At 45.7% G+C, this 13835-nt stretch overlaps 1 protein-coding gene across 2 annotated transcripts in view; it reads right to left on the bottom strand.

Annotated features, from left to right (window-relative positions):
• Ankrd29 (ankyrin repeat domain 29) overlaps positions 1 to 9834 on the bottom strand; it is a 51912-nt gene extending 42078 nt beyond the window's left edge. For both annotated transcript variants that reach the window (XM_075969277.1, XM_075969278.1), the window contains exon 1: positions 9747 to 9834. In XM_075969277.1, coding sequence (XP_075825392.1) covers positions 9747 to 9758 — 12 coding nt within the window. In that variant the 5' untranslated portion in view covers positions 9759 to 9834. The remainder of the gene's footprint in view (positions 1 to 9746) is intronic.
• Positions 9835 to 13835: the final 4001 nt, after the last annotated feature.

Raw genomic sequence — 13835 nt, 5'->3', positions numbered from 1 at the left:
TTCACTTCCCGGTTGCCTGTGGATCAAGATGTATTAACTCTCAGCTTCTTCTCCAGCGCCATGTCTGCCTGCATGCCACCATGTCCTGCCATGATGATAATGGAGCCTCTGAAACTATGAGCCACCCAACTAAATGTTTTACTTTATGAACGTTGCTGTGGTCACGGTGCCTCTTCACAGCAACTCAACCCGTAACTAAGGCAGGGGTGGGATAACATTTGATTCAGTGACTTTGCTTGTTCTTCCTTTCCTTTCCTTTCCTTTCCTTTCCTTTCCTTTCCTTTCCTTTCCTTTCCTTTCCTTTCCTTTCCTTTCCTTTCCTTCCTTTCTTTTTGCTTTTGATTTTTTGAGATAGGGTTTCTCTGTGTAGTCGTGGCTGTCCTCCAAGTAGCTCTGTAGAACAGGCTGGCCTCAAACTCACAGAGCTCTGCCTGCTTCTGCCTCATGAGGGCTGGGATTAAAGGCATGCGCCACCACAAACGCTAACTTTGCTGTTTCAGTTGAACTTTAAACACCTGGAAAAACATCTGCAGACAACAAGTGTCTACTGTCAGAACAAGCTTTGGAGCCAGGGCCTCTTTCCTTAGGAAGATTTTGGAAGTTCCTCTCTGGTTGGGCTGGACAGATGAGTTTTTAAGGTGATAGGCAACGACTTTAGTAAAAAACGGTAACTATTTCATTCTCCCTCCAGGCTTTGGCTTTCTGAGAGGTGGAGGAAGGTCGGACAGAACGGTTGATCTGGGGTAAGAGAGAGTCGGGTTCAAATCTGCACCTCTTTTTATCTTAAGTGAGTTCCTTATGTCCTCCTGACCCCAGTAAGATGGGAGGGATAACAGCACCTCCGTTCTGTGTTGGAGGAGTAGACGAGACAACACACAAGCATGCACTTTATCTGACTGAGAAGTCCTATCTACAAATGCATAAGCAGAGTTTGATGTATTTGCCCAAGCAATACGTATACATGGTCCCTAGCATGTGTTAGGGACAGGGTCATGGGTTAGGAATACAGGTTAGCTTTGATCTCTGCCTACAAAGGCTTTATAGCCTCACAGGATAACCCACATCAACAGGCCTGAGTTCTGAAGATCAGCGGAGGAGTGTGGCTGCTAATGGTGAGAACAGGAAGCAGACAATGGTCACTGTTGCCTGAAGCCTACCCCAGCATCACCCTCAAAAGTGCAATGTAGAGGCCATGAGGGAGCAAAAAGGAATGGGATTATGGGGGTCAGGGGACCAGCAATTCAGGTCAGAGCAGATCCATGAACTCAGACTTTATCCTGGGGAGCCGAGGAGGTGTTTGAAGGTGAGAAACATCAGTTTTGCACACGAGAAAAGTCCCAGTGACTGTCATGGAACATGACACTGGTGCATAGGAGGCAAGCGATGTAGATGCTGGAGCCACAGACCACTGTAGGAACGGGGACAGGAGTAACTGGCTGTCCTGGAACTCTGTAGACCAGGCTGGCCGTGAACTCACAGAGATCCGCCTGCCTTTGCCTCCCAAGTGCTGGGATGAGAGGTGTGCACCATCACAACGAGATCAACTCTGAACATGCTAAGTTCTGCTGCATATGGGGGCACCTAGATAGAAATGTCTAGCAAAGAAATGGGCATATGCCTCCACTGAGTGGAGGCCGGGCATCTTGAGCTAACCTTATGGAGTTCACACTCCATGCCACATGGCATGTCTGCTTAGACGTCATTCAGTCCTCAGCTAGGTGCTGTTACATGCTATCTCACACTCAGCTAGGAGCTGTTACATGCTATCTCACACTCAGCTAGTACTGTTACATGCTATCTCACACTCAGCTAGGAGCTGTTACATGCTATCTCACACTCAGCTAGTACTGTTACATGCTATCTCACACTCAGCTAGGAGCTGTTACATGCTATCTCATACTCAGGCTAGTAGTGTTACATGCTATCTCAGACTCAGCTAGGTACTGTTACATGCCATCTCAGACTCAGCTAGGTACTGTTACATGCTATCTCAGACTCAGCTAGGTACTGTTACATGCCATCTCAGACTCAGCTAGGTACTGTTACAGGCTATCTCAGACTCAGCTAGGTACTGTTACATGCTATCTCAGACAAGATGAGAGAGAAATGGCAAGTCAGGCACTGGCACCAGGCAGGCTGCTGCTCCAGGCTGCTCCTTTTGTGAACCACCACACTGTTCTGCTGCCCACGAACTCTTTAGTAGACAGCAAGGAATAAGGCTGCAGGGACCTCCAATGACCTTCCCACCCTCCCTTCCAATCTCCTCTCCTGCCAAGACAGAAAGTTTCCCCAACTTTCCTTTCAGTGGGGAGTCTACAGGAATCACAACCCATGGTAACTTCCAAATCTCCCCTGCACACATTATGTACAGAACCGCAAAAGTTGTGGCGGGGGCTGGGTGAGTCCTTCAGGCTTTAAGGAGGCGATGCTCTCTGTCTCTCCCCGTCCTCTCACCTCCCCCTTCCTCCTGGACTTCCCACCACACTACACATACACTATCAATCTCTGTAAATAATAAAGGAACTAAAAAGGTGCTACTTTAAATGAGTGAATTATAGGCCAGGTTAAAACAAACTCAGATTTGTTCATTTATTTTCCTGTGGCTTCTCCAAGTGATTTCCAGTGAGTGGTGAACTGGAGCTCACTATGAGGTAATTTATGTCTGAGGACTTGGACAAAGCTCATGGGCCCCTGCACTTGTCTAGCTTGGCAGAGCAGGTTTCAGCTACGACCACCAAGCTCAGTAGTGAGAGACTTCATCTTCCTGGCAAAAGTCCCAGAAACTTCTATTAGCTGGTAGTGGTTTTCTCTGATCATGAACTTCCCACATCCACAACTGAGAAAGGCTCTTTCTTAGCAACTTCAGTCCTTGAAGACCAAGACTTGAGTGGTTGGAATAGCGTTGGAATAGCAGTTAAAGTCAAAAGCCAAGTGCACTGAAGTCTACGGGCCTTGCATGCATGCATGCGCGCGCACATGCGCACGCACACACCTGCCAACAACTCCAACAAAACTCTCAGTCTTACCCTATGTCACAGTTTGCTTTCTAATGCTGTGATAAAACATCACGACCAAAATCAACTTGGGGAGGAAACTTAATCTTTTACTTCCAGCTAACAGTCACTGCTAAGAGGAGTTGGAGCAGGAACTGAACAGCAGCCATGGAGGAGGGCGGCTTACTAGCTTGCTCCATCTGCTTCCTTATATTGCCAAGGACCACTTGCCCAGGGGTACTACACTCACAGTGGGCTGGACTTCCCACAACAATAATCAGTTAAGAAAATGCCCCACAGGCCAGTCTGGTGGAGGCATTTTCTCAGCTGAGGTTCCTCATCCCAGATGACTCCAGCCCTTATATGGCTGCCAGTAAACTAGATAGCACACACTGTACATAAGCCTATTTCCTTGGCCAGAACAGATTAGGAACTACCAATTAGGAAGGTTATATCTGGGGGAAGTTGGTAGGTGCCAACTGAGGGAAGCGGGTGCTGGCAGGGCTGGGCTGGAGCTCTGGTAGGAAGCCTGATTGCCCTGTGCTAGCCCGGGTGTGAAGTGAAGTCACAGCTAACAGCAGAATGAAGCCATAACAGGGAGCTTTGGAGGGGTCCATGTGGTTCAGATTCACACTGCCCACATGCACTGATTCCAACTCGACACGAAAGGCATGAGCTGATGGATAATGCCTAGCAGACTCTCGCATGGATGCAGCAGCAACGCTGACTTTTTTTTCATGGGGTTTGAAGACCCAAACACTTGGGCTGAAAATAAAAAGTTGAACCCCTGGCTCCAAGTTAAAGTTAATAAACGTGCAATGAAATTATTAAAGAACGCATTGTTTTGTCAATTTTATTAACTGCTGAATTTGCTATAATATTGATCCCATGCGAAAATAATGTGCAGGCCTGGTTGTTTCCACCACAGTCACTGAGTACAGCTAACAACCATAGAAAAAGAGCATAGTTGAAAGATAAGTTACTCATGGCTAAATAAATAGTTTAGAAGATGCATGTCATGAAAATCTCCTAGAAATTTACAATAAAGCCTCTACAATTATTGTGGCTGCGGAGTGTGTTTCAGTACCCTTGGTCTGACGGGAGGTGGATGAGGAGCATTGCCAACACAAGTCATGACTGGCCTGAAACGCTGGTCCTTTCCCTGATCTCCACTCCACTTCTCCCTGCTAAATCCACTTTTCTTCTTTACCTACCACACAATTCTCTTTTCTCTATCTGCTCCAACCTCCTCAGTTCCAGTTCCCCTTCCTGGTAGAGGCCGGGTCTTCTCACACTGCAGCACAGGATACACCCATCTGGATTCTAGACCCCCACCCTTCCAGTCAGATGCACAGACTCTGCTCCTTCAAGACTCAAACTAGTCACTTTAAAATGGTCTTTAAAAATGATTTCTGACAAGTGGTGGTAGTGCGCACCTTTAATCCCAGCACTCAGGTGGCAGAGGCGGGTGGAACTCTGTGAGTTCAAGGTTAGCCTGGTCTACAGAGTGAGCTCCAGTCCAGTCAGGGCAACACAGAGAAACCTCATCTCAAAAACAAACAAAAATTTTTTCTTTTCTGAGATTATAACATAATTAAATAATTTCCTCACTCCAAACCCTTCCCCATATCCCTCCTTGCTCTTTTTCAAATTTATGGCCTCTTTTTTCATTAATTCATGATATATACACATATGTGTCAAATATACACATATATATTTGAAATATATATGACATATATGTGTATATATATTCCTAAATACATAAACACAACCTGGTTTTCTGTATTGGTCTCCATCAGGGCTAGATGCTAGAGAAGGGTCTCCATCCCACTTTATTAAAAACATTCTTTTTTTACATACCTACCCCAGTTCCCCCTCCCTCCCCTTCTCTCACTCCCATCTTCCCCCACTCCTTAGAGGGGGTAAGGCCTCCCTTGGGGAGTCAACAAAGTCTGGCAGATCAAGTTGAGGCAGGACCAAGCTCCCCCCCTGCATCAAGGCTGAGCAAGGTATCCCTTCATAGGGAATGGAGCCAGCTCATGCACCTGGTCATCCCAGTTTATAACCTTCTATCCCACCTCACCTAGCAGCTGCCATCTAACCATACTTTCTTATTCACTGAAAACTGGCTGGTAACCAGGCAGTGTGTGTGTGTGTGTGCGTGTGTGTGTGTGTGTGTGTGTGTGTGTGTGTCTGTGTGTCTGTGTTGTCTGTCTGTCTCTGTGTGTGTGTGTGTCTGTCTGTCCATCTGTGTTTATGTGTATGCAAATGTATACAGAGATCAGAGGACATTCCTCAGGTGCTGGCGAGACTCCAAGCCCTCAAACCTCAGGGCTCTACCTGTCCCTGCCTCCTCAGTGCTGGGACTATCTGGGACTATAAGCATGTGCTACATACGTGGCTGGGGGACAGAACTCAGGTCCTCATGTTTGCAAGATAAGCGCTTTACCAACTGAGCTATTACCTCAGCCCAGAAGCTTCCTTTCCACTTACCCAAGTCTCAGTTGAGGATCAACTTCCTCTCTTTTCCTTTAATCCCCAAGGGGAGGTCACCTCCACTTTCTAGCTCATTGCTCTAGCTAGTGGAAGCCCACTGTGCGGTTACTTCACTTCTACCTCCTGCAAAGATTGTGTGGTTGCAATCGTCCCTTCTACTCCCAAGCACTCAAGACACTCCCAACTGCCACTTTTGTGAATTGTGTTTCAACACATTTATATTGTGTCGAAACACAATTCACATACTATATAATCCTCTCAAAAATGCAATTTTATATGTTTTGGTTATATAACCATCACTACTATCCATTCCAGAACGTTCCATAACTCCCCACAAAGAAACATTGATACCCATTTACATATTAATATTCCTTCCCTCTCCTAGCCCTTACAACCACTAATCTACTTTCTGTCTCTTAGGAGTCTCCTATTCTAGACATTACATTTAAGAGGAAGCACAGTATACGTGGCTCCTTTCACTTACCCTGTGTCCAAGGTTCCTACATTGCAGCATGTATCAAGGGTCTGTTGCATTTGTTTGAATAATTGTATTATATAGTTACATTTTGTATCACTGCAACCAAATACCTGACAGAGACAACTTAAGGGAGGATTTATTTTATCAACAGAAAGAAGGCCAGCTAGATTGCTGTGGGATAATCTTCTTGTACACTGTAAAGATTTGTCACTCATATTAGTTTAATAAAACACTGATTAGCCAGTAGCCAGGCAGGAAGTATAGGTGAGGTGACCAGACTAGGAGAATTCTGGGAAGAGAAAAGACAGAGATGCAGTCATCAGACAGATGCAGGGGAAGCAAGATGAGAATGCCTTACTGAGAAAAGGTGTTAAGCCATGTGGCTGAACATAGACCAGAATTATGGGTTAAGAGCTAGTTAATAATGAGCCTGAGCTAATAGGCCAAACAGTTTATAATTAATATAAGCCTTTGTGTGTTTCTTTGGGACTGGCGGCTGTGAAACCAGGCAGGACAGAAACATCATGTTATACTAGATGGCTCAACAGGAGGAGATGCCACTAAGTCCAATGACTTGAGCTTGATCCCACAAGGTAGAAGGAGAGAAATCCAGCTGCATGCTGTTCTCTGACCTTTTCACAAACACCACGGGCATGCATGTGTCCCTAACACAAAAACCAATAAATGTTAAAACATAAAAAGAGAAGAGACATGAAGTTTTTTTTCCCCATCCTTCAAGGAACCAGATAGCAAGTGACAAGCTGCAAACCAGGAAAAGAGCTTCACTAGACACAAGTGCCCCAGCACCAGCACCGCGATTTCAGAAAAAAAGTGTCTGCCATTTAATTCTCCCAGTCTGTAACTTACAATACAAACTGTATCTTTAGCTGATGGACATTTGGAGTGGTTCCGTTTCTTGCCTATTTTAAACACCATTGCTATGAATGGGCATACATGTTTGTATGAACATATTTTTATTTCTGGCAGGCACATATCTAGGAGTGCATTCACTGGACCATGTAATTCTATGTTTTAAGGTTTTTGAAGACAGACAAGACTTTTGAAATCACACCTGTGCTGGGAAGATGGCTTGGAGGTTAAAGTGCTTCTTCTGCGAGTGTGAGGAGACCATTCATGACTACAGCCTCAGGGACGTGATCCCTGCGCAAGCCAGCTGCGAGACTAGCTCGTGGGATAGGATGGACGTGCAAGTGAATATATTTTTGACATTGATCTCAGGCTTCCATGTACACCAGCACTCATGTGCACTCACACCCTGCCCCCCAAAACGAACACACATATACATACATACAAACAAGCAATGGAAAGATAAAGTATAAATCCTCCTGGTGATGCACGGGGTTCCCAGTTCTGCACTTCTTTGCCGGCACATTTTCACTGTCTTACTAATTAGTCAGCCAAGTGGGGGTGAAGTAGTATCTCATGTGGTTTGGACCTGCACGTCCCTGACAGTAAAGGAGGTGGAGCATCTCCTTATTGACCATCCGTGCATCTTATCATCCTTTAAGGCTGCTCAAGTTTCTACCATCATAAAGCAATAAACCTTTGTCAGCTCTGGATCCCAGCTGCAGCCAAGGCCTAAGCCAAAACATAACAACAACAAAAACAAAAACACCGCTTGCAGAATCTCTTTTCTTGCTACTGTAATCTGGCTCCTGAATGTAACCCTTTTAGAAACTGCCTTTGGCAAGCCCCAGTGGCTGCTTTGTTATGAAACTCGGTGGTCTTTTCCATCTGAGCTCAATTTCCCTGTGGTATTTAACACTAAGGCCCTCTTCATTTTTACTGAAAGATGAGCTATCCTTGGCTTGAGTGGTAGCCCATGTTTCTGTTTTGTTTTTATTTTATTATTTTATTATCCATCTCTGGCTGTTCTCTCTCAGTTCTCTCACTGGGCTTCTCTAATTCTGTTCATTCTACATCTTTTTTTTTGAACTTGTATGTATGTGTGGTACATGTCTGCTGGCAAGTTAGATGATCTGAGTTTGAACCCCAAGACACACAAGGTGTGCTTTCACACAGGTGTGCTTCTTGTGTGTGGTCAGAGGCCAAAGGTCAATGTCAGATGTCTTCTTCTATTGCTTTCCATTTCATTATCTGAGACAAAACCAGACGGGCTAGCCAGTGAACCACAGACTCGATGAAACCAGACCGCCTGGCCAGTGAGCCATGGATGGACTCTGCCCATCTTTGACCCCCATCCTGAACACTGAAGTCACAGCCTGAGCAAATCATTTCTACCAGTACTTCCACGTCCCCAGTTCTTCATTTTAAATCTTGATCTTCTTGGGTTCAGTTAGCATGTAATTCTTTCTGCTCACTGCAAAATCTCCTCACCACCTGCTAAGTTCCAGCTGGGTGTCTGTCTCCTTAGCACTAAGTTCCAGCTGGATGTCTGTCTGTCTCCTCAGCACTAAGTTGCAGCTGGGTGTCTGTCTCCTCAGCACTAAGTTGCAGCTGGGTGTCTGTCTCCTTAGCACTAAGTTCCAACTGGATGTCTGTCTGTCTCCTCAGCACTAAGTTGCAGCTGGGTGTCTGTCTCCTTAGCACTAAGTTCCAGTCTAGGTGTCTGTCCTGGGCATCTGTCAACTTAGCACTTTTGCGTGGATTTCCATTCATGCTCAAGCTATTCCAAACCAAACATTTCACCTTTCTCTTTTTGCCCTACTCATGAATAACACCTGTTAATAAATCCTGCCACTTGAAACAAATCTTGTCATTTGTCTAATTTCTTCCATTCTCCCTGCCTACACTCCAGCCCAAATCCATTTTTTAATTTAAAAAGTTTAAGTTATATTTTGATTAATTCTTAAGAATTTCATAAAATGCATTTTGATCATATAACACATACCCACCCAACTCCTTCCAGATCCACCCTTACCTCCAAAACCACTAGCTAACCATAGTGTCGTTCTGATGGTCCCCCTACCTGGCTTATCTCCAGCGGTAGCTAGTGGCTTTCTGACATGCAAATCTTGTCCTGCCATTCCTCTGCCCAAATGAGTTATCAAAAGAGATTGGGCAGTCGGGCCTTTGGAGTTTGCTGTACTCACATTTCAGTCTTAAGACCATTAGCTTTACAGTTGCGAAAACTTCTCTGTCTTTATCGACTCAAAAAGAAGAAAGAAGGAAGGAAGGAGGAGGAAGAAGGAAGAGAAAAGGAGGAGGAGGAGGAGGAGGAGGAGGAGGAGGAGGAGGAGGAGGAGGAGGAGGAAGAGGAAGAAGAAGAAGAAGAAGAAGAAGAAGAAGAAGAAGAAGAAGAAGAAGAAGAAGAAGAAGAAGAAGAAGAAGAAGAAGAGACCATCCCGAAGATTGGCTAATAGAGGCACAGTTTAAATATCCAATCCATTTGACTTTTTTTTTTTAACCTTCAAGCCAGGGCAAATCAATTGCTCCCCCTTTCACCCTCAAGTGTAGGGATTAAATGGAACGACTTTAATGAATGAACTCTTTAAAAAGGACAAAAAGTCCTTTGGATGCAGAAGCCTGGCGATCAAAAGCACTTCCGCCTTGCAGATAAAGTGCTGTGAGGAGGAGGTGGTGCGGGAGGACCTGGAGGGCCTGGTTGGGGATGCTGCAGGAAGCCCTGACCTCCTCTGTCTTCTTCGCTACCGTGGCCTGTTACCATGGCAACAGTCCCAGCCGCCCCGCCGGGTTTACCCGACCCCAGCTGAAAGTGCGCAGAACTGGAGCGAAGGACAGCTGCGTCCCGCACAGGGGAGCCGCCCGAGTCCTCCGGCCCCGGCAGCGCCGCTCACCTTGAAGGACATCCTTTGCGTGTCCCCCTCGCCGCGCCACCGCCCGCCTCTCCGGCTCTCTGCTCGCCCGCCCGCCGCCTGCCGCAGAGGGGCCGCCCCGCGCGCTCCCGGGGACTGACAGGGCGGCGCCGGGCGCGCGCAAAGGCGGCGGGGCACGCGCGCGCATTCGGCCCTGTCCCGCGCTGACAAGCCTCACCCCGCGCAGGCACACAAGCACAGCCCCGAATTTTGCGTGCACTCTGAGCTCTCCACACTCACATCACGCTCCACAGACAACTTCCACACTCACAGTTCTCCATACCCCATGCTCAGGACGACCTCCATGCTGATATCTTATACCACACACAGAGTCCGCACACAGTGTCCACAGTCACCCAGGACACACTCCACGTTGATGTCCTACATCACACACAGCATCCACACAGCGTCCACACACAGCATCCACACAGTGTCCACACCCACCCAGGACGCCCTCCACGCTGATATCCTACACCACACACAGTGTCCACAGTCACCCAGGACGCCCTCCACGCTGATATCCTACACCACACACAGCATCCACACAGCGGTGTCCACACCCACCCAGGACGCCCTCCACGCTGATAACCTACACCACACACAGCATCCACACAGTGTCCACACACAGCATCCACACGGTGTCCACACCCACCCAGGACACCCTTCACACTTGTGTCACACTTTACTAGTTTCAAAGAGTTTTCACATTCAAATCCTGCTTCACACACACACAAAGGTCTCCACACTGCACCAAAGACATGGTCCGTGTCATGGCACAAGCCTTTCACATAGGTTCTCTGTGAGGCCCCAAAATGTGAGCTAGTGCCACCTTGTCTGATGGTTGCTCAAAATGGTTGAGAATTGCAGCTACACATCCTTCCTCAGGATGTGGTTACGTGGGTCTTTTGACAAGAAGATGGCTCACACAGGTAGATCCTTTCCACCCTGACAGATGATCAGGATATGCAAGCATATTTCTCCCTCTTTTGTATTAGGAGGTTACCTGGGGAGTGGCTGCTTTCAGGATGCTTGGTCTAGGATAGCTTCACTGCCTAAACAACAGAATGCTGACGACTTGATGCCTCCAAGTGTTAAAGCAATTAACTGTTAGAATTGTCCTTTCTATCATGTTAAAGTAGTCTTTCCTTGCCTTCTTCCCCTTCTGTATTGGGGTATAAGAGTGTGTGGAAAATTAAACACAGACGATTTCAGTATTCACTGGAATGACCTCCCGATACTATTCTATGGTTTCTGTATTATTATTTTTTACAAGCCTTTGTATTCTTTACTTATATTTCTAAATCCCCATGCCCCTACCCTGGCAAAAGGTGTGTTTGTCTTGGCTGGTCCCCGACAGTTCTCCACACAGTCTGCACCCAAGGAGTCCTCCACCCTGTGTCCTACATACACCACACACATAGCTTCCACACACGGTTTCCACCCTCAGCTCATACATCCATCTCCACACACACACTTTCCAAATTCCAACCACACTGTGCCGTTCTCCTCACTCATATCCACACATTTAAGTCTCAGACATAGGAGGAACCTTGTTTGTATACCTGATGCTCAGCCATCATTACAGAACAAATATGGTATTTTTGTTGGTCCAGACTCCAACGTGGTTTTGGGTTTGCGTGTGAGGTTCCACTGTCTTTCCCCTGCCGTGTTCCCAGCCACTCAGGAGTCTGCCGTCTATCAAACTCGGGCATTTAATTTGGCTTAATCTGATCTGACTGGAATTCTTTCCACCGGCAGAGAGGCTCTGTTAGAAAATATTCTTAACAATTTTAAGGTGACATTTTAGGAAGAATTGGCCTGCCACCCCACCACTCTTTCAAAGAACTATTTTTGATTTCTGTCTTTCTCATTCTTTTTCTCTTTTGTCCTTTTCCAAGAATTTATGGGTATCTGCCCCCTTTTTAGCAGTGTTGGTGGGAAAGGATTTTGAAAAGAACCTTTCAATTTCATGAGTAGTGAGTTTTCCTTTTGGAGTAGAAATGTCACCTTTTATTTTATGTTATTTTATTTTAATAATATCCTTTGTCTGTCCTTATACTACACACCTGTCCACTCCTTCATACAGACCATTGCCTCTTGGTGTGGGCTTGGGGCAATTGGCAGTGAGAAGGTCATTTTTAAAAAAATATATTGTTTTTAATATGTAAAAGTAAAGAAAAGAAGAGTCCAATGTGAAGGTTAAAGGTGGAGTCTCACCCCTCAGCATGGTAGGAATCATTTGTTCTTTTTCCCATTGCCCTCTCTGCATCTCCCTCCCTCTTCTCAACTGCATTTGTGATGAGCATCTCATTTTAATTACGTTAAAAATACAAGTACAAATAAAAGCGATCCTGAAACTGGAAATGTCAGTTCATTGGTGAATTCCTATTTGTCAGTTTGCTACTAGTTATTAGACTCACGGAGCCCTTCCGGAAAGTCCTTGCCTGGATCTGGTATTTTCTTCTGGCAATTTCAAAGTTTCAGGTCTTTGACCCATTTTGCATTGACAACATTTTAATCTTTTATTTAAATTCAAGAAAGACTCAAACATTTTCCATTGTCTTAGATATCTATGTAGGCAAAACAAATTTTTAAGTTGCTGTGTGCACTACTATACAAAACAAAGTAACAGAGCTGTGTGTGCAGTGTGGATGGACACACGGAGAAAGAAGCATCATTTCGTGTTTGCACTTAGGAACTAGCTGGTTTCCTGGTGAAGATCCTGGGAGGTGGAGACTGGGGCCCAGAGAAATGGAGGGCTAGACCTGCAATTAATCCTGTTTGGCTATCCTGTTAAAGTGCTTTCTGGCAGCCTCTGGCCAGGGTGCTGATGGGATCCTTGACTGTCTCTGAGGGGTTCTTTTTAGTCTCTGTGGATATTTACTGCACCATCCCACATACCTGCCTAAGTTTATCTTCATAAAACAGTCCCTAGAGAAAACAAAACTGTCAGGGTTATCGTCAGACAGAATTTCCTAAAATAGTTCACCCTAAAATTTATCAGTGACTCATGCTGAGCCAAACATGGAATGAAGTCCATACCTCCCCACTTCCTTATCCATGGGATCCTAACATGGAAGGGAGTACACACCTCCCCACTTCCTTATCCACGTGATCCTAACATGGGAGGAAGAACATACCTCCCCACTTCCTTATCCACATGAAGCCTTTTCCCTTCTTGACCCCAGAAATCATTTACTAGATTTAGATCCTTGCTCAGAGGCCCTGTGGATCTTGTTTGTTTGAGTTTTTTCATAGGTTATTATCTTACCAAGTCTCATGAAACTTACGCCTTCTTTTTGGAGAGAATGTTTTAAAATTTCATGAGCCTGTGGAACTCACCTCTAGGATGGAATGTTTCAAATCAAGGGGAGGTGTGGGATGTGAGTGGAGGGGTGTGTTACACAACAGACACCCTCTGCTATGATATGGTGAAGCAGGAAGGTCCTTACCACAGGACTGTGGGCAAATGGAAGCACTCTGCTCTTGAACTTCCCCGACTCCGAAACTGAACCAAATGGATCTCAGCTCTTTATAAAGTACTCAGTCTTAGATACTTTGTTGTAGCATCAGTAAACAGGCAAAGGCGGTGTGGTAGTGTCATACAGTTTACATACATTTAATTCCAGCATTGGGAAGGCAGAGGCAGGTGGATCTCTGAGTATTATTTTACTTTGAGGCTTGTGGCTTGTTACCTCACATCTTGCTTCTTGAGTGGCTACACAGTGTCTCTCAGGTTCCACCTACTTTCTCTGTGTATCTTTTTTTTTTTGATTTTTGAGACAGGGTTTCTCTGTAGTTTTTGGTGCCTGTCCTGGAACTAGCTCTTGTAGACCAGGCTGGCCTCGAACTCCCCGAGATCCACCTGCCTCTGCCTCCCGAGTGCTGGGATTAAAGGCGTGAGCCAACACTGCCCGGCTTCAATACTCATTCTTACGTGGCTGCATCAGTTCATTTTAAAATTTACTGTAAATTTCTAGTCCTTGAAAGTTATTCTTGCAAATTATTTAGGGTAACTAAGAAACTCAGATTAGTCATCTAACAATAAAATTTGTGGCCTATGTTAGGTAT

The sequence above is a fragment of the Microtus pennsylvanicus genome, chromosome 4 (assembly GCF_037038515.1).
Source record: "Microtus pennsylvanicus isolate mMicPen1 chromosome 4, mMicPen1.hap1, whole genome shotgun sequence".
NCBI classification, from domain to species: domain Eukaryota; kingdom Metazoa; phylum Chordata; class Mammalia; order Rodentia; family Cricetidae; genus Microtus; species Microtus pennsylvanicus.
Note: the sequence above shows the minus strand (reverse complement) of the source record. Positions and strands in the feature narration are given on the sequence as shown.